General features: G+C 52.1%; 2 protein-coding genes across 3 annotated transcripts; one reads left to right on the forward strand and one right to left on the reverse strand.

Moving 5' to 3' along the window:
- Positions 1-4186: 4186 nt before the first annotated feature.
- On the reverse strand, positions 4187-6499 carry tyw3 (tRNA-yW synthesizing protein 3 homolog (S. cerevisiae)). 2 transcript variants are annotated; one of them, XM_067253243.1, is made up of 6 exons: positions 6118-6499; positions 5797-5877; positions 5548-5646; positions 5121-5192; positions 4904-5037; positions 4187-4754 (listed from the first exon to the last, which is right to left on the reverse strand). In XM_067253243.1, the coding sequence occupies exons 1-6, from the start codon at positions 6289-6291 to the stop codon at positions 4346-4348; spliced, it is 969 nt and encodes a 322-aa protein (XP_067109344.1). In that variant the 5' UTR covers positions 6292-6499; the 3' UTR covers positions 4187-4345. The 2 variants fall into 2 exon arrangements, with proteins under 2 accessions (XP_067109344.1, XP_067109345.1); XM_067253244.1 differs by lacking the exon at positions 5548-5646.
- On the forward strand, positions 6458-10549 carry cryz (crystallin, zeta (quinone reductase)). Its single transcript, XM_067253245.1, has 9 exons — positions 6458-6537; positions 6864-6972; positions 7368-7520; positions 7783-7946; positions 8294-8345; positions 8512-8661; positions 8995-9096; positions 9316-9411; positions 10063-10549. The coding sequence occupies exons 2-9, from the start codon at positions 6871-6873 to the stop codon at positions 10222-10224; spliced, it is 981 nt and encodes a 326-aa protein (XP_067109346.1). The 5' UTR covers positions 6458-6537; positions 6864-6870; the 3' UTR covers positions 10225-10549.
- Positions 10550-18386: the final 7837 nt, after the last annotated feature.

The following is an 18386-nucleotide window of genomic DNA, read 5'->3' on the forward strand; positions in this document are numbered from 1 at the left end:
CTCTCCCTCCTCCACCCTTCCACCCCCACTCTCCCTCCTCCACCCTTCCACCCCCACTCTCCCTCCTCCACCCTTCTACCCCCACTCTCCCTCCTCCACCCTTCCACCCCCACTATCCCTCCCCCACCCTTCCACCCCCACTCTCCCTTCTCCACCCTTCCACCCCCACTCTCCCTTCTCCACCAGGACATTCAGGTTGTTTATTCCAGGACTCTATCCTGAAATAGCTCGTCTGTCCACACCTGTTTTTCACTCACTTCCTCCAATAGCGTGCTGCGGAACCTGACGCCACGGCAACGGGGCACAAAACGCCGTAAAACAGGATAGGAGGCCGAAAACAAAGATCTGACTGGAGAGAGAGGGGGGGGGGGGAGGGGGGGAGAGGGGGGGCTGGAGGGAGAGAGGGATGGAGGGATAAAGGGAGGGGGGGGTGGAGGGAGGGAGGGAGAGAGGGAGAAATGGAGGGGGAGGGTGGAGAGAGAGAGAGGGAGGGATGGATGGAGAGAGAGAGGGAGAGGGGTTGCTGGAGGGAGGGAGGGAGGGAGGGAGGGAGGGAGAGGGGGGGATCGAGGGAGTGGGGGATAGAGAAAAGGAGAAAGAATGGAGGAGGAGAGAGGGGGATGGATGGAAAGAGGTGTGGATGGAGAGGGGAAGGGAGAGAGGGAGAATGGGATATCTAGAAGCGAGGGAAGGAAAAAGAACCCCCCTCCAAAAGAGAGCGAAAGAAAAGAGAGTGTGACAGAAAAAACAGAGAGAAAAACACGAGGAGAACTGCAGGAAAGAGATCCAGTGTTCAAAGTGGTCTCTCTCTCTCTCTCTCTCTCAGGGCCAGGGCAGAGAGGAGCAGGGCTGAGATGTGATGTGATAACAGACTGCTGCAGTGTGCGAGTGCCAGATTAAAGCTGCCAGCAGCACCAAGAACAACACAGAGCTCAGGAGCAGCAGGATACATTAGGCAACCAAACGACAGATCGGACTTTGATGTGAGCTTGTTACCTTTCAGCACCATCGAGCTTCTTAGCTAGAACAAGCTTAGCGTGTCTGAGTGTATTTGATCGCGAATTTGAGAAAATCTTTTGGGGATTTGAGGTCGGAGTGTATGTGTGTCTGGGTGAGTGTGTGTGTGTGTGTGTGTGTGTATGCGTGTGTGTCTCTGAGACAGTATCTAGAGACCTGCGCTGACATGAATGTTTTCCAGCTGGTTTAGTCTGCACCTAGTGGTAGATAGAAGATACAAAAGACCCAATGAAACACAGTACACACACACACACTCACACTCACACACACACACACCCAGTCTAGCGTGCCTGCATCTCTCCCCTCATCGTTCTGCTGTTTAGACATGAATAGCTGCTATCTGGAGAACCATCTAGAAACACTGACCTCCACACCCTAACGCCTTCCCACACGCACACACACATCACAACCCCTGCACCCCAACACACATACACATTAACACACACACCTGGTAGGCCAACAACCACCCAGTTAACCAGCTGCAGTCTCAGGCCAATCAAACAGGGCCCTAGACCGATGATGCTGCATCACAGCCAATCATAGGAGCCGGGGAGAACCAGGAAGAGACCAGATCATGTGTACGCAGATGTGAGTATGAAGAGATTCATGCGAAAGACCTCCCACTTGCACCTGTGTCTTTACAACCAAGGTTTATTTCACCTCCCAAACACACGGTCACCATGAACTATTTACAAAGCAACATGTGCCTCTATGACCCCTGACCTCTGACCCCATCACCCTCCATTTCCTGTTCCTGCAGTGATCAGGTGATCAGGTGAGGTCAGGGGTTGTTGATGCCAGAAGGATGTTGATTGATCTTCAGGTTCCTCTCTCTCCACTTTGTGGGTACATTCTACTTCCTATGGAATGAGGACATTTCTTCATCCCTTCTTCATCTAATTGCCTCCCCCCCTCACTCCCTCCCCCCCCCACTCTCTTTGCTTCAACTTCCCCCACTCCTCCTCCCCCCTCCTCCTCCTCACTCCTCAAACTCTCCATACCAGACCCCGGAAACACAACTTAACTCTACTTAATTTAACCTACACCACCACCACCCCCCCCCCCCCCCCTCGCCATCACCGTGTCGCCGGGCGGAATACAACTCATCAGTCATTGGCCGTTTGATTAACAGACTCCAGATGTGCCCATCCTCCGGTTTCATCGGGCTCCCCTTCGCTTTGTTGTGCGAGTGACACACTACCCAGAATCCAACTGTTTATTTTGGTTTCCGTGGAGCTGCTGTATTGCTAGCAAGGAGTTCTGACAGGCAGCTAGCTAGCGTGACGCTAACATGAAAGAGGAGAGGAGGTTATTCATACACTCATACATACACACACAACTACCACACACACTCATACACACCACTACCACACAGACAACTACACACCTACCACACACGCACAGGGGATAGCTAGCTAGCGTGACGCTAAAGAGAATACTTTACTCTGAAACCACACACGCACACACACATACTGTACACACACACACATACTGTACACTCACACACACATACTGTACACTCACACACACACACATACTGTACACAGACACACACACCCTCGTCCTTTACCCTCCAACTCTGAGATCAACAGATATGAGCAGTCATGCCAACATGTCACCATGCCAACATGTCACCATCACAACAACCTCCATCCTGCTGTCTGTTTACAGGGAGGGCCACGACAACAAGGAAGCCAAACCCAGACACACACTGTCTCACACACACACACCGACAAACACACTGTCTCACACACACATTCCGACACACACACTGTCTCACACACACACACACATGGACCAACAAACACACACACTGACCGACACAAACACATATACAGATGCACACACACTCTCACACAGATATGCACAAGCATAATATCATCGCAATAACCAGGATCTTAGTTACCTATGTACCTCACTCGACCCTTGCCAATGCTTGTGTGTGTGTGTATCTGTGTGTGTTGCTCTGTGTGTGTGTGTGTATCTGTTACTGACATTAATCATTCGGCTGTTTGTAACCACATCAGCTATAAAAAACCAAGACAATGACAGACTTCAGGAATGATATTGAAGCTGGATAGATAACCAGGTGTCCTACGTTCATTAAAGTTGCATTTACTTGCTAAATGTTTATCGTAAAGCCTTGAAAAAAGTGGCCATTCATCATACTTTTAATTGTTGTGAGGTTAAAGGCGCACTAGCACCCTCTACAGGTCACATGACAGCTTGAGATGCTCTCCTCTCCCCTTCTCTCCTCTCTTCTCCCCTCCTCTCCTCTCCTCCACTCCTCTCTTCTCCACTCCTCTCCTCTCTTCTCCACTCCTCTCTTCTCCACTCCTCTCCTCTGTTCTCCTCTCCTCTCTTCTCCACTCCTCTCCTCTCCACTCCTCTCCTCTCCACTCCTCTCTTCTCCACTCCTCTCCTCCTCTCCTCTCCACTCCTCTCTTCTCCACTCCTCTCTTCTCTTCTCTTCTCCTCTCCTTTTCTCCACTCCTCTCTTCTCTTCTCCTCTCCTCTCCTCTCTTCTCCTCTCCTCTCTTCTCCTCTCTTCTCCTCTCCTCTCCTCTACTCCTCTCTTCTCCACTCCTCTCTTCTCCACTCCTCTCTTCTCCTCTCCTCTCTTCTTCTCCACTCCTCTCTTCTCCTCTCTTCTCCTCCTCTCTTCTCCACTCCTCTCTTCTCCTCTCCTATCCTCTCCTCTCTTCTCCTCTCTTCTCCACTCCTCTCTTCTCAACTCCTCTCTTCTCCACTCCTCTCTTCTCCACTCCTCTCTTCTCCACTCCTCTCTTCTCCATTCCTCTCCACAAATAGATGATAACACCTCACCACACCCCAACACCGTCACACAATCACATGCACACACACACACACAGTTGGTTGTCCTGGTAATCACAGACCAGAGGCCTGCCGGGTAATGAGGCGGTACTTCCTAATGAGGCGTAGAGCAGGAAGTGGGCGGAGCCAGATCCTTCTGGTGTCCAGTCCACAGAACCGGAATTCCTGACCACATCAGAACCGCTGTATGAGGGCAGAACGCAGAACTGATGCTGCTGATGGACTCCAGAACAAACCTTCCTCACAGACACACACACGCAGCTATGCTTAAACACAGACATACAGACACACACACACCGACTCAAAAAACGGCAGTACTGGAAAGCTTAGCAGTGATGTTTGTAATGAGAAGTTGAATAGAGGACAGACAAGGTACAGAGACTATATTCACTATTACATGAGACAATCTGCAATACCTCATATCTGAGTTGAATCTAACATGACCAACCAGACAGTTGTTGTGGTGAAGAGTTATTGTGGGCAGGTGTTGAGGTCAGGGTACGACCCCTAGAGATGTGTCTGATGCCAGCAGAGCCAGGTCGGCCTCCAGAGAGTCCTGCTCCCAGAGGTCAGCCTCTCTGGTCACCTGATCAGGGTCACAGAGGTCAGCCTCTCTGGTCACCTGATCAGGGTCACAGAGGTCAGCCTCTCTGGTCACCTGATCAGGGTCACAGGGGCCAGGATCAGGCTCTGGCTGCCCTCTCCTCCTCCTCCTCTTGTAAACAGGCTTCCTCACTTTCTTCTCTTGTGTGTCTGGGGTTTGGAGTTCTGGTGACAAGGAAGGTTGAATCTGTAGTTCATTTGGTGATAAGGCTGGTTGAATCTGTAGTTCATTTGGTGATAAGGCTTGTTGGATTTGTAGTTCTTTTGGCGACAAAGCAGACTGCAGGCACAGATAGAACCTGTGGAAGGTAGGTGCATATCAATCAGTAAAAATCCACTGGTATTTATTTTTGCGTTATTATATACTTTTCTAATTTTGTAATCTTGTTTCTGATTTAATATGTATATTTGACTGTCCGAGTGTGTCACATGACTGTGGACCTCTGACCTCTGTACTCGCTTCAGATTCTCATCCATCTTCTGATTGGCTAGCTCAACTAGGAAGTGGATGTAGTCCTGACAAACCAGGACCTGTCCTCTGTGGGTGAGCGGAACCTCCAGGCAGTGGGAGCTACGGACAGCCTAGAGGGACAAAACGCACGAGTCACGCAGGGTGGACTTGAACCTGCAACCTGCACTCAAGTGCTCTAACCACTAAGCTGTACCGTGATGATCTTGCCCTTTTTCCCAACTGTCAGACCAGAGTTCCTGAAGCCAGCGTTGATCGCCACATAGTGCTGAGAGAGAGAGACACAGAGTCGTAAATACAGAATGATACTTGTCTACACCATTCTAACCAGTCTGTAAACCAAGTCTATATTGGTGTTATAATCAGTCTATATCGGTGTTATAATCAGTCTATATCGGTGTTATAAGCAGTCTATATCGGTGTTGTAAGCAGTCTATATCGGTGTTATAAGCAGTCTATATCGGTGTTATAACCAGTCTATATCGGTGTTATAAGCAGTCTATATCGGTGTTATAAGTAGTCTATATCGGTGTTATAAGCAGTCTATATTGGTGTTATAATCAGTCTATATCGGTGTTATAAGCAGTCAGTATCAGTGTTATAACCAACAGCAGCGGTATTACCAGGAGCTGAGCATGCTCCAGCTGTCTGGTCTGGACGTGCAAGATGAAGGGCTCAAACTTCAACACAGCGTCTCCACAAGCCCTCTGCAGCCCTGACATCTGCAGCCCACACACACACACACAGAAATGTTGAGGTAATAGGGTGGTGATGTGGGAATAAATGTGTGTGTGTGAGGAGAGGGCGAGTGTGTGTGTGGAGCAGAGTGTGTGTGGGGGGGGTGTAGTGTGTGTGTGTGTGTGTATGCTCACCACATCTTCTACTTGACACTTCTGGTGGGACACAAACAGCCAGGAACAATTCTGCTTCTGAACCTCGTGACTGTCTGACAACTGGAAGGGAGGGAGAGAGTCGGGGGAGAGAGTGTAAGTAAGGAGCAGTCAATCAGTCAGCCAACCAGCCAACCAGCCAGATAGATAGACATGGAGAGGATGTGCAGAGGAGCAGAGATCAATGAACATAAAGCAAGTGTCACCCCAGTATGCGACGGTGGGTAGCTCGCCAGCTAGCTAGCTACACAATATCCGCTACCTAGCTAAGCAAGACTATGAACCAACAGCTAGCTAGCTCACCCCATCTACAAGAATGGTTCTCCCGGAGCAAGAACTTGTGGTGAAATAGTTTTCGTTACTGTTGAGAAGTGCTACAACGTGAGAAATGTCTTCATCCACACTCCCCTTCTTGCTGAAGTCGATCTTGTTCAGACACTGTTTTTTCCATTGACCAAAGGTGTTTTCCGTGGTCATGCTGATTATTATATTTTACAACATCGCTCAACTATTCTCAGTAAAGAAACGTTTATGCAAATATTAAGCCAGGGAAACCTAGAAAGATAGGTTGGCTAACATTTCTATGTAATGTTTTGATTTGTAAGGTTTTTGAAACGCGTTCTACGGGTGCAGGAAGAGGTCAGTTGTGGAGGCGGATGTTTTGGAATGTTACGTTGTCGCCATCGCGAGGTGACCCGTGACAACTGCCACTGTCCGTGCACGGTAAGTCGATAGTATTTTTTACATGTATTTAAATATGTCGTCTTAATACTAATTACATTACAACACTCAGCTGCAGTTGAGGTTTAAGTTAAGTAAAGTTTACAGCTATCAAGCTCCGAAGTTAGCTAACTTTAACCTGCTACCAAGTGGTTGCACATTCACTTGAGCGACTGACCTCCTCCCTGTATCATGACAGACACGTCTAAAGTCCAATCCATGTGTTTGTGTTTGTACGTACGTACGTGCGTTCGTGGGCGGGTGTGTTTGTGCGTGTCCGACGTCCGTCCGTGTATGAATGTGGGTGTATGAACGTGTGTGTGCCACAGACTCAACATGGCCCGGTTGATGAGAGCTATCCGCGTGAGCGAGTTCGGAGGTCCGTCTGTGCTACAGCTCTGCTCCGATGTGCCGGTACCGAACCCGGGACAGAGACAGGTGAGGCCACGTGACGCAACATGCAGGGACTGGTATAACCGTTACAAAATCTGGATTCAGTTTTGGCCTGGGATTCATCCCAGAAAATAACAACTTGAACTTGAATAGTTGCAGATCTTGATATTTTTGACTGTGGTAACAGTGTTTGTTTAAATTGGCTGATAGACCACAGTGTCTGGTCGGTTCGTGACCGAAGCTGGCCTTACATGCTCCGGGGTGTCTGAGTCTGACTGAAGGACAAATTACACCTCTTCCTTCTCCTGACAAATAATACACTGACTGATGCTGTTTAGAGGCAAAGTTTGTAACTGCATTTTCTAGAAACATGACTCATGTTTGACTAACTCAAGTTAACTAACTAATAGCCATGCAAACATGTGTGTGTGTGCGTGCAGGTGCTGATCCGTACTCACGCGTGTGGGGTGAACCCAGTAGAGACCTACATCCGTTCGGGGGCGTACGCCCGCAAACCCAGCCTGCCGTACACCCCCGGCACGGACGTGTCCGGGGTGGTGGAGGAGGTCGGAGACGGGGTCTCCGCCCTGAAGGTGTGTGTGGGTGTGTGTGAGTGTGTGTGTGAGTGTGTGTGGGGTGGTGGAGGAGGTCGGAGACGGGATCTCCGCCCTGAAGGTGTGTGTGTGTGTGGGGGGGTGTGTGTGGGGGTGTGTGAGTGTGTGTGTGTGTGGGGGGGGGGGGGTGGAGGAGCAATATGTCACCATCTTATAAGACACATCTTGATTTGTAACATTACTGATTGTAGAGAGTGTGTGTGTGTGTGTGTGTGTGCGTGCGTGCGTGTGTGTGTGACAGGCGGGTGACAGAGTGTTCACCACAGCCACAGAGACAGGAGGTTATGCAGAGTTCACGCTGGCATGTGAGGACTGTGTCCATCCTCTCCCTTCCTCCCTCGACTACATGCAGGGAGCTGCCCTGGGAGTCCCTTACTGCACAGCGTACAGGGCGCTCTTCCACAGGTACGACAGCACAGGCACCTTACTGCACAGCTTACAGGGCTCTCTTCCACAGGTACGACAGCACAGGCACCTTACTGCACAGCTTACAGGGCTCTCTTCCACAGGTACGACAGCACAGGCATTGGTTCTGTGTTCCACATTCTACTCTACACTTCATACATTCTACTGTATGTTCTACATTCTATTTTCCACATTCTACTCTCTGCATTCTACATTTGACCTGTCTGAATTCTGCATTCTACTCTTGACATTCTATGCTCCACATTCTACACTCTACCATAGAGTCTACATTCTACTGTAAAGTCTGTGTTGCTCTTGTAACCTGACTGGGGTGTCATGTGACCCAGGGCCCAGGCCAAAGCTGGAGAGACTGTCCTCGTTCATGGAGCCAGTGGAGGGGTAAGACCAGCTCACGGGTGTATGTGTGTGTGTCTGTGTGGGTGTGTCAGATTTAGTCAGTGTTTACATCTGTGTTTATTTGTGACTGTGTGTTTACATGTGTGTTTATACTTGTGTGTGTTTACATGTGTGTTTATACGTGTGTGTTTATACGTGTGTGTGTGAGGTGGGGGTGGCAGCGTGCCAGCTAGCGCGGGCACGGGGGCTGAGGGTCCTGGGGACAGCAGGGACGGCTGAGGGGCTGGAGCTGGTCCTCAACAACCAGGCTCACCTGGCCTTCAACCACCGAGAGCCGGGCTACACCTCAAAGATCATGGTGAGATACAGCACCACTATTAGAGTCAGGTGGCTGAGCGGTGAGGGAAGCGGGCTAGTAATCCGAAGGTTGCCAGTTCGATTCCCGGTCATGCCAACTGACGTTGTGTCCTTGGGCAAGGCACTTCACCCTACTTGCCTCAGGGGAATGTCCCTGTACTTACTGTAAGTCGCTCTGGATAAGAGCGTCTGCTAAATGACTAAATGTAAATGTATTACACCTCCAGCATCATGGTGAGATGACAGCAGACAAACTACAATGATCCTGATACTTAAATGTGTGTATGTGTGTACTTGTGTGTGTGTCCATGTGATGTGTGTGTGTGTATGGCAGGAAGCGACAGGCGGCCAGGGGGTGGAGGTGATTGTGGAGATGCTGGCTAACGTGAACCTGAGCACTGACCTGCAGATGCTGGCGTACGGGGGGCGGGTCACGGTGAGGCGCTCTAACCCCTAACCCTCTGCAGCACGCTGTCATGGCAACTGGAGGAACACGTTCTAGTGGAACTGGAGAAAGTAGTTCTGATGGAACTGGAGAAATGTGTTCTAATATACTGTAACTGTGTATTAATGTATTCTAATATAACAGTGTGAATGTATTGTGATGTGTGTATTCTAATATAACAGTGTGAATGTATTGTGATGTGTGTTGTAGGTCGTGGGCAGTCGAGGGCCTATTGAAATCAACCCCAGGGACACCATGGCCAAGGAGAGTAGTATCATGGGAGTGGCTCTGTTCTTCGCCACTGCAGTAGGAACCCAACAGAACAGAACAGAACATCTTACCATCTACACTGTCTGTTTCTGTTTTATTACTGAGCCATCTCCTCCCTTCTCTCTCCCCCATCCCTCCCTCCTCTCCTCTCTCCCCCATCCCTCCTCCCTTCTCTCTCCCCCATCCCTCCCTCCTCTCCTCTCTCCCCCATCCCTCCTCCCTCCTCTCTCCCCCATCCCTCCCTCCTCTCCTCTCTCCCCCATCCCTCCTCCCTTCTCTCTCCCCCATCCCTCCCTCCTCTCCTCTCTCCCCCATCCCTCCCTCCTCTCCTCTCTCCCCCATCCCTCCCTCCTCTCCTCTCTCCCCCATCCCTCCTCTCTCCCCATCCCTCCTCCTCTCCTCTCTCCCCCATCCCTCTTCCTCTCCTTTCTCCCCCATCCCTCCTCTCCTCTCTCCCTCCTCTCCTCTCTCCCCCATCCCTCCTCTCTCCCCCATCCCTCCCTCCTCTCCTCTCTCCCTCCTTCCTCCTCTCCTCTCTCCACCATCCCTCCCTCCCTCCTTTCCACCATCTCTCTCCCTGCCCTCCTCCATCCCTCCTCTCTGCCTCCTCTCTCCCTTACCTCGTCCTGACCCCCATCTCTATTCCTTGCTCCCCTTCCCCCATCCCTCCCCCCTCCCCCCTTCCAGGAAGAGAAGAATGAGTGTGCATCCGCGCTGTCTGCAGGGCTGCATGCTGGTTGGCTGAGGCCGTCCGTGGGCCGGCAGTACCCCCTGGAGGACGCCGCCCAGGCCCACCATGACATCATCAACTCCCCCGGGGCTTCTGGGAAGATGGTGCTCACCATGTGACCGTGCTGTCACATGACACAGGGGTCAGAGGTCACGGCCAGGCAGACAGGAAGTCAGGTGCGGGATGTGATCTACGTTTGATCCCAGTGAGGAAGAGGAAGGGTTGTTTTATCACAAGCTTGTCTGATGACGGCCAACAGATAGAATTATGTCATTATCAAATTCTTCTTCATTAAACACAGGTCAGTAAAATAGAGAAATAACATTTTGAAACTTGGAGTTTCCGGAAAAAAAACACATTCAATTGGCCGGAATGAATGAATTGTTTCATTGAAGAATAATACTGTGAATTGTGCTGAATACAACAAAAATAATAAAATGTCAGTCTCGCTATTCAACTTGTTGAAGTGAGTTATTGTATTTATGTTTTCAGCCTGTCACTAGCACAAAGTATTTCATGTTGCAAATTATCTCTCTTGTCTGACTGAGTTTGGTTAAGGTTAGAAACTTTCTTTTGTTTTGTTTTGAAAGGTTGAAAACATATTTTCCCCAAAAAGTTACTATAGGTTCAAAATTATTTTTTACTTGAGTTTCTGTACTTCTACTTGAGTGAAGGATGTGTACTTTTGCCATTTCTGGTCTGAATGTGAGTGAATGTACAGTATGTTAGTGTGTCTGAATGTGTGTGTGGACAGTATGTGAGTGAGTGTGTTTACAGGTGTGTGTTTGTGTACCCAGGTGGCTTTGTGTGTGTACGGTATGTGAGTGAGTGTGTTACAGGTGTGTTCTTGTGTGTACCCAGATGGCTAGGGGAAGCAGGGCACAACCAGGACCTATCAGGTGACTACTGAGCATGCTCAGAGTCCAGGTAACCTGACCCAGCTCACCTCAGTAGAGCAGCTCTCAGAGCACACACACACTCAGCGCTAGTCCGGTCCTGGTACTGGTCCAGAACAAGCTTACTGGTGCAAAATACTGACTTACCCATCCAAAACCTTGGGCTTGCTGGTCCAAAACACGGATTTGCTGGTTCTGCTGCTGGTACAGGGACGACCAGACGGTTAACATCTTTCACTGGTAGGTCAACCTAGCACCATACAGGTACGGTGACCACCTGTCCCGCTTTGCGTTGTATCGCACAGCATTATCTATATGCGACGTGCGGGACCAGGGGTGAAAATGCTCTGCGATACAACGCAAAGCGGGACAGGGGGTCACCCTACATACAGGTGCATTTGAGATCTTGCATTTTCTGCACTGCCATATGTAATGTTATCATTAAGATGTTGTTGTCCACTGTGTCTGGTAGCTGAGATGTGGTTATTTTTATACTGTCTGGTAGCTGAGATGTGGTTACTTTTACACTGTCTGGTAGCTGAGATGTGGTTACTTTTACACTGTCTGGTAAATACAGACCGTTCCTTGACTCCAGCCTCTGAAACACGGTAGAACTCTGCTCTTCTGATCCTCGATCTTCTGCTGTATTTTGTAGATGAATGATGTGTATGTCGCTTTGGATACAAGTGTCTGTGAAATGGATAAGAAGTTAAATGTTAATACAGTATCTGTCTAGACGTTTATGTGACTACTTACCCATGTTAGTACTGTTACTGTTAGCTTCTAGTGCTAGCACTGGCTAGCTCACCTGCAACATGCCACAGAGACAACAACCTCCAGGAACCCTGATGAAACCCCCTGCACTGGAACATTGGTCTGAGCCAGGAATTCACTGTTGATGGATTCTTCCTTGGGTGGACTGTACCATTTCCCCCTGTAGAGGAGTCCATTAACCAGTCTGAAGGTAATAGATTAGGGTTGCTGTTTGTTTTTGTCTGTGTGTTTTAATGCATTTGTGTGTCATCAGCCTAGGTGTATGTGTGTGTGTGTGTGTGTGTGTGTGTGTGTGTGTGTGTGTGGCTCTCCACATCATCATTTGTGATGAGACAGGAGCCAGAAGTGATACTCTAGCAGAAACCTGAGAAGCTCATCAGAGCCGGCTAGGCTAGCAGCTAGGCTAGCCGGCTCCCTATCTGGTCACTGTGTGCATGACAGCTGTTGCCATAACTGCTGTGACTCACACACACACATGCACATGCACCACACACATAGATGCAGACAAACATGCACACAAACACAACCCAAGGGACACACACACCTTGACTGATGACACACACACAAAAAAACACATTGTGACACAAAATATTTTCCTCAAAAGGTTGAAAATATATACTTTTTCGACCTAGTGTTGCTGGGTCGAGGAGTGTGTGTAGACCCGGATGATGAAGATGATGAAGATGAGTCGTGGTCCTGAGAGCCTGGTCACCAAGACGACCCCAGGTCACACAGTCTGACCTTTGACCCAACATGAGATGTAGGTAGAGGCCAGACATGCCGAACGTTACCATGGATACTCTTCTGGTGCCGCCACCAGAACACCTGGTGTTTAAAACACACAACGGACCTGCCTGCTTCAGATCGACTATCACTCTAAATCTGTTTCTCTCTGTCTGTCTCTCTCCCTCTCTCCCTCTGTCTGTCTGTCTCTCTGTCTCTCTCCCTCTGTCTCTCTGTCTGTCTCTCTCCCTCTGTCTCTCTGTCTGTCTCTCTGTCTCTCTCCCTCTGTCTCTGTCTGTCTCTCTCCCTCTGTCTCTGTCTGTCTCTCTCCCTCTGTCTGTCTCTCTGTCTCTCTCCCTCTGTCTGTCTGTCTGTCTCTCTCCCTCTGTCTCTCTGTCTGTCTGCATTTTCTCTCTCTCACCCTCTCCCTCTCCCTCCGTCTCCATGGCGATGCTGTTCCATCTCCAGCAGTCTTCTTGATGCTGCTGTTTTCAATCACTCGAGCCCAGCCCAGGCCCCGCCTCCCCTCGTGCCCCGCCTCCTGCGTGGTGTGTTCAGAGGACGCTGTCATCTGTCACCGCCTCTCCTCCATCATTGGTAGGTTTGAAGATTCGGTGCCTCTCATTGGTAGGTTGAAAAGCTTACTTTACATCACCTTCCACTCCACCCCCCAGGCGCCCCTGAGACGACCCTCGCCCTCATGCTGACGGAGGGCTCCATCTCCTCTGTGGAGATGACCTCCCTTGCAGGCCTCTCCAACGTCTCCGTGCTGGACCTGAGTCACAACGCCATAGCAACCATCTCGGACCAGGCCTTCCACAACCTGAGCCTGCTCCAGACCCTGCTGCTGGACCACAACCAGCTCTCCAGCCCGGCCCTGGGAGGGGAGCTCTTCTCCCAGCTAACCCACCTGGAAGTGCTTAATCTGGGCTACAACAAGCTCACACAGGTGGGTTGGTTGTGGTTCTTTCACTGTTTGATTCTGCCTGGCTGAACAACTGTGTTGGGCAGGACTCATTTACACCCTGACTCTCCCCAGCTGAGTGAAACACAGTGACAGGATGCATGATTTATTCCTTGTCTGACTCTCCCTAGGTTAACGGCTCGTGGTTTAAGGGCACTAGGACCCTGCGGACGTTGCAGCTGGAGGGGAACCTGGTTGGCGGGCTGGAGGACAACACGTTCTCCCAGGGTGACCTGCAGGGCCTGGAGACCCTGGACCTGTCAGACAACCTCCTCTCACACCTGGGGATGGACAGGTGGGGATGGGGAGGGAGGGATTGGTTGATTGACTGGCTGACTGACTGACAGACTAATCACCCAGCTGACGTGATTCCCAGTTTCCGAGGGCTGGCGTCTCTGAGGAGCCTGGACCTGTCCAGGAACCGTCTGCGCTCGGCCCCCCCTCAGAGCTTCTCCTACCTGGCCTGGCTGGGCAGCCTCAACCTGGACATGAACACCTGGAACTGCACCTGTGAGCTGAGAGAGCTGGCCGCCTTCCTGTCCAGCTACATGGAGGCTCCGGATAAGGTGACGGATGAGGATGAGGTCAAGGGTTGGGATGAGGATGAGGTCACGGGTGAGGCTGAGGATGAGGTCAAGGGTGGGGCTGAGGTCACGGGTGGGGTGAGGTTGATGATGAGGTAAAGATTTTACCCCCCCCCCCCCCAGGTGCTCTACAACGGGCGTCGCCTGGTGTGTGTGAGCGCTGACAACCCCGCCGTTACCACGGTGCTGGAGCTGACGGAGCGGAACTGCGTCCCCCCCAACCAGAACATCACGGTCCAGGTGGAGGCCCGGGCCTCCGTCTCCCCCCGGCGCTACGCCCGAGACCTGGCCCTCGCCGCCGCAGGCTGCTTCTCTGGTGAGGCGGAGCCGAGGCAGTCGAGGCAGTCGAGGCAGTTGACAACACTTAGAGCTGTATAGTTACTGTCACTGTATTTCTACATGGTACCTAGAGTATTCTACTCAGAATTCGACTGTGTTTAAAATCCCTTCCTCCCTCTCTCTCCTCTCTCTCCTCTCTCTCTCTCTCTGTTGTGTTTCCAGGTGGAGTGGTTCTCTCTCTGCTGGTGGTGTTCCTTCTCTACCGGAATCTTCTTAGCAACGGCTTCCTGATGAGGTCACAGAAGGGCGGGGCCGAGGGGGAGAGGGGGGCGGGGCCTGGACCAACTGTCACTCGGTGGGACGATGACAAAGACCGATTGGACGCCAAACAAATGTTGGCCAATGGCAGCGGGCCGTGGGGCAGGGAGGCGGCCATGTTGGAAAGCAACGGCAGCCATCTTAGGTCCAGGACGGGGGTCCACGGCGGCCGTTTTAGGTGTCCCAAATGCAGCCATGGGGAGGATGATGCGTGGACGTACAGAGCTGAGGAGAGGGAGAGGAGACTGGAGCCACACCGAGGTCAGGGGTCACGGGGGGAAGGTGAGGGCTGAGGAGGTTAGGTTCACCCTTAAGGCCCTTGCACATGAAGTCTCAAAATTCAGTGGCTCTGAATTTCCCAAAAAACTATAAAAATGCAGGCTATGGATGCGAAAACGCAGAAAATCAAACCCGATCAGAACTTTTTTTGGACGGACGAAAGTTTCTGAGGCAATGTGTAAGTGCGATTGACATAACGTGAGGTCGGATTTATTTTTAACGTGCGAACATTTCGGATACGAATTTCGGACTGCAATGGCCTTTACTCTCTTTTTCCCATCTCTCTCTCTATTTATGATAGTTTAATCTCTTTCTCTCACTCATTTTCACTGTGTCTCTCACTATTTGTCTGCGAACACAAATTATATACATGCATTTTTATCTAGATTGGGAAGTTTCAATTGACCCTTTCTTTCTCTGTTCACCGACAGATGTCAGAGGTGAAAGGTCATTGGAAAAACCAGCAGGGGCCCGTGCCAGCCACCCAATCAGCCGTCATCAGGAAGAGGAATCAGCCTATCAGCTGCGTGGCTCTCGCATCAGCAAACTGCCACTAGAGGGCGCCAGGGGCAGACGCCTCGCCCCCACTCAGAGGACCCCCAGCAGGGTGAGGGGAGAGGGGGGGGTACCTGGGGGCAAGGACATGGAGGGTGGGGCCAGGGTGGGCTACGCACCTGGAGGAGACAGATTGTGGTCTGGGGCTGGAACTGGATCTGACTTCCAGACGCTCAGCTGTGATGGCTGCCACCAGACCTACGAGTACAGAGAAGCAGGACGTCCAGGCAGGGAGGGGAGCCACCGACCCGACCCCAGAGAGAGCGCTCTCCACAACGGACACCCCCCCACCACCGGCCCCCTTCACGGCTGGGGCGCGGAGGCAAACTCGAACCACTCCGATCGAGTCCGCTTCGATGCTCCGAGAGGCGGGGGCTTCCAGCGGAGCGTCACGTTCGATCTAGAACGCTCCACGGGGGAGGCGGCGGACTGGGGGGGGAGGAGGAACGGTACCGGGGGAGGGGGAGAGGGGGAGACGGAGGTGCCCGGAGAGGTTGGGTCAGGGGCGACTGGCCGCGAGGGCAGGGCCGTGAGGAGGGGTGAGGGTGGGGGGAGGGGAGAGGGGAGCCACAGGAAACAGAGACCCAAGGTCCAGTCCAGCAGGCTGCTGAAGGTGAAGCTGAACTTGAACCCGCTGAGGAAGAGTAAGGTTCACCCGGGGAGGAGCAGCAGGGAGAGGCCGGAGTCCGGCCAGGCGGCGGGCAGGGCCAGGACGGGCAAGGAAGGAGGGAAGAAGAGGGAGGAGAGGAGAGGAAGAGAGAAGGAGGGGAGAGGAGGATCCAAAGGAAAACCTTTGTCGCAGAAACGCAGCAGTTCTTCCACCGAGGGACCCGAGACCAAGGGAGGTGATGAAGAGGAGGATGAAGAGGGGTCACTTGAGGGTGGACGTCCATCAGCCAATAAGAGCAAGGTTTCCTCCAGAGCGAAGAAGTCTTCCTCCAAACCCCCGAGTGAGGAAGGTCAGGGGGGAGACCAGGGGGGAGACGACACTGCACAAGTGCCTCCATCTCCTCAGCAGTCAGATCCAATTAGACCACCTGGGAGCTCTGCGATTGGTCAACAGATGGGGACGTACACCAATGGGCTTCCACAACCCGGTCACCAAGGAAACGGTTTCATTCTGCATAGCGCCATCCAACGATCATCTTCACAGCCCCTCCTCCCAGGGGCGGGGTTTGGCGGACTTCCTTTACAGACAGGAAGTTTACAAAACCTCCAGGCTATCAGCTTGTCTTATACCGGCAGGCCAAGTAACCTAGCAACTCCTTCACTACTGACTAATCTAACATCCCCTATGCTGTCTCCGAATCTCCCACACACCTCTCCTCTCCTCGCTCCTAACCTAGCACAAACGACTCCTCTCCTAGCTCCTAACCTAAGACAAACATCTCCTCTCCTAGCCGCTAACCTCACACACTCCACTCCTCTCCTAGCTCCTAACCTCACACACTCATCTCCTCTCCAGCCAGGTCAGCAAGGTAGCTTTCCTCCTGGTTACCCAGTCACCCAGTCCTTCCCTCAGCCCCCTCCACACAGCCTGACCCAGGACCCCAGGCGTGGCTTCAACCCAGCCCAGGGTGGAGGCTTCCAGGCTGGGCAGGGCCTCGCTCAAAAGACCCCCCAGCCTCAGAGCCTCCAGGCTGGGCAGGGCCTCGCTCAAAAGACCGCCCAGCCTCAGAGCCTCCAGGCTGGGCAGGGTCCATCTCCCCAGGGCCCCCAGCCCCCCCAGGTCTTCAGGCCCCCCCAGGGCCTCCAGGCCCCCCAGGCTCCTGTCTCCGGTCTGGGGGAGTCCATGCCAGCTCACCATGGTCCTGGTGCCCTCACCATGGAAAATCTGTCTAACAACAACAGCCGGCCCGTGGCTCTGGCTTCTCCTGCAGTCCTACAGTCTGCAGCCCTGAAATCTGCAGCTCCACAATCTGCAGCCCTGAAATCTGCAGCTCCACAATCTGCAGCCCTGAAATCTGCAGCTCCACAATCTGCAGCCCTGCAATCTGCAAAACCACAATCTGCAGCCTTGCAATCTGCAGCCCTGCAATCTGCAGCACCACAATCTGCAGCCCTGCAATATGGAGCTCCACAATCTGCAGCACCACAATCTGCAGCCCTGCAATATGCAGCTCCACAATCTGCAGCACCACAATCTGCAGCCCTGCAATATGCAGATCCACAATCTGCAGCACCACAATCTGCAGCCCAGCAATATGCAGCTCCACAATCTGCAGCACCAGAATCTGCAGCACCACAATCTGCAGCATCACAATCTACAGCCCTGCAATATGGAGCTCCACAATCTGCAGCACCACAATCTGCAGCCCTGCAATATACAGCTCCACAATCTGCAGCACCACAATCTGCAGCACCACAATCTGCAGCCCTGCAATATGCAGGTCCACAATCTGCAGCACCACAATCTGCAGCCCTGCAATATGGAGCTCCACAATCTGCAGCACCACAATCTGCAGCACCACAATCTGCAGCCCTGCAATATACAGCTCCACAATCTGCAGCACCACAATCTGCAGCACTACAATCTGCAGCCCTGCAATATGCAGCTCCACAATCTGCAGGTCCACAATCTGCAGCACTACAATCTGCAGCCCTGCAATATGCAGCTCCACAATCTGCAGGTCCACAATCTGCAGGTCCACAATATGCTGCTCCACAATCTGCAGCCTTGCAATTTGCAGCTCCCCAGTCTGCAAGCCCAGCGGTTCTACAGGAGTTCCTGCCCTCTGAAGATGGCTCCTCCCCCAGGAGGAAGATCAGACTGGTGCTGCCAGAGAAGAGTCCCAGTAGACCACCCACCGCCCTGGACAAGAAGATACGGTGACTGTCCCCTGGAGGGGAGGGGAGGGGAGGGGGGGAGGGTAGGGGAGGAGGGGAGGGGAGGGGAGGGGAGGGGAGGG

The sequence above is a fragment of the Osmerus mordax genome, chromosome 16, assembly GCF_038355195.1.
Source record: "Osmerus mordax isolate fOsmMor3 chromosome 16, fOsmMor3.pri, whole genome shotgun sequence".
Lineage (NCBI taxonomy): Eukaryota > Metazoa > Chordata > Actinopteri > Osmeriformes > Osmeridae > Osmerus > Osmerus mordax.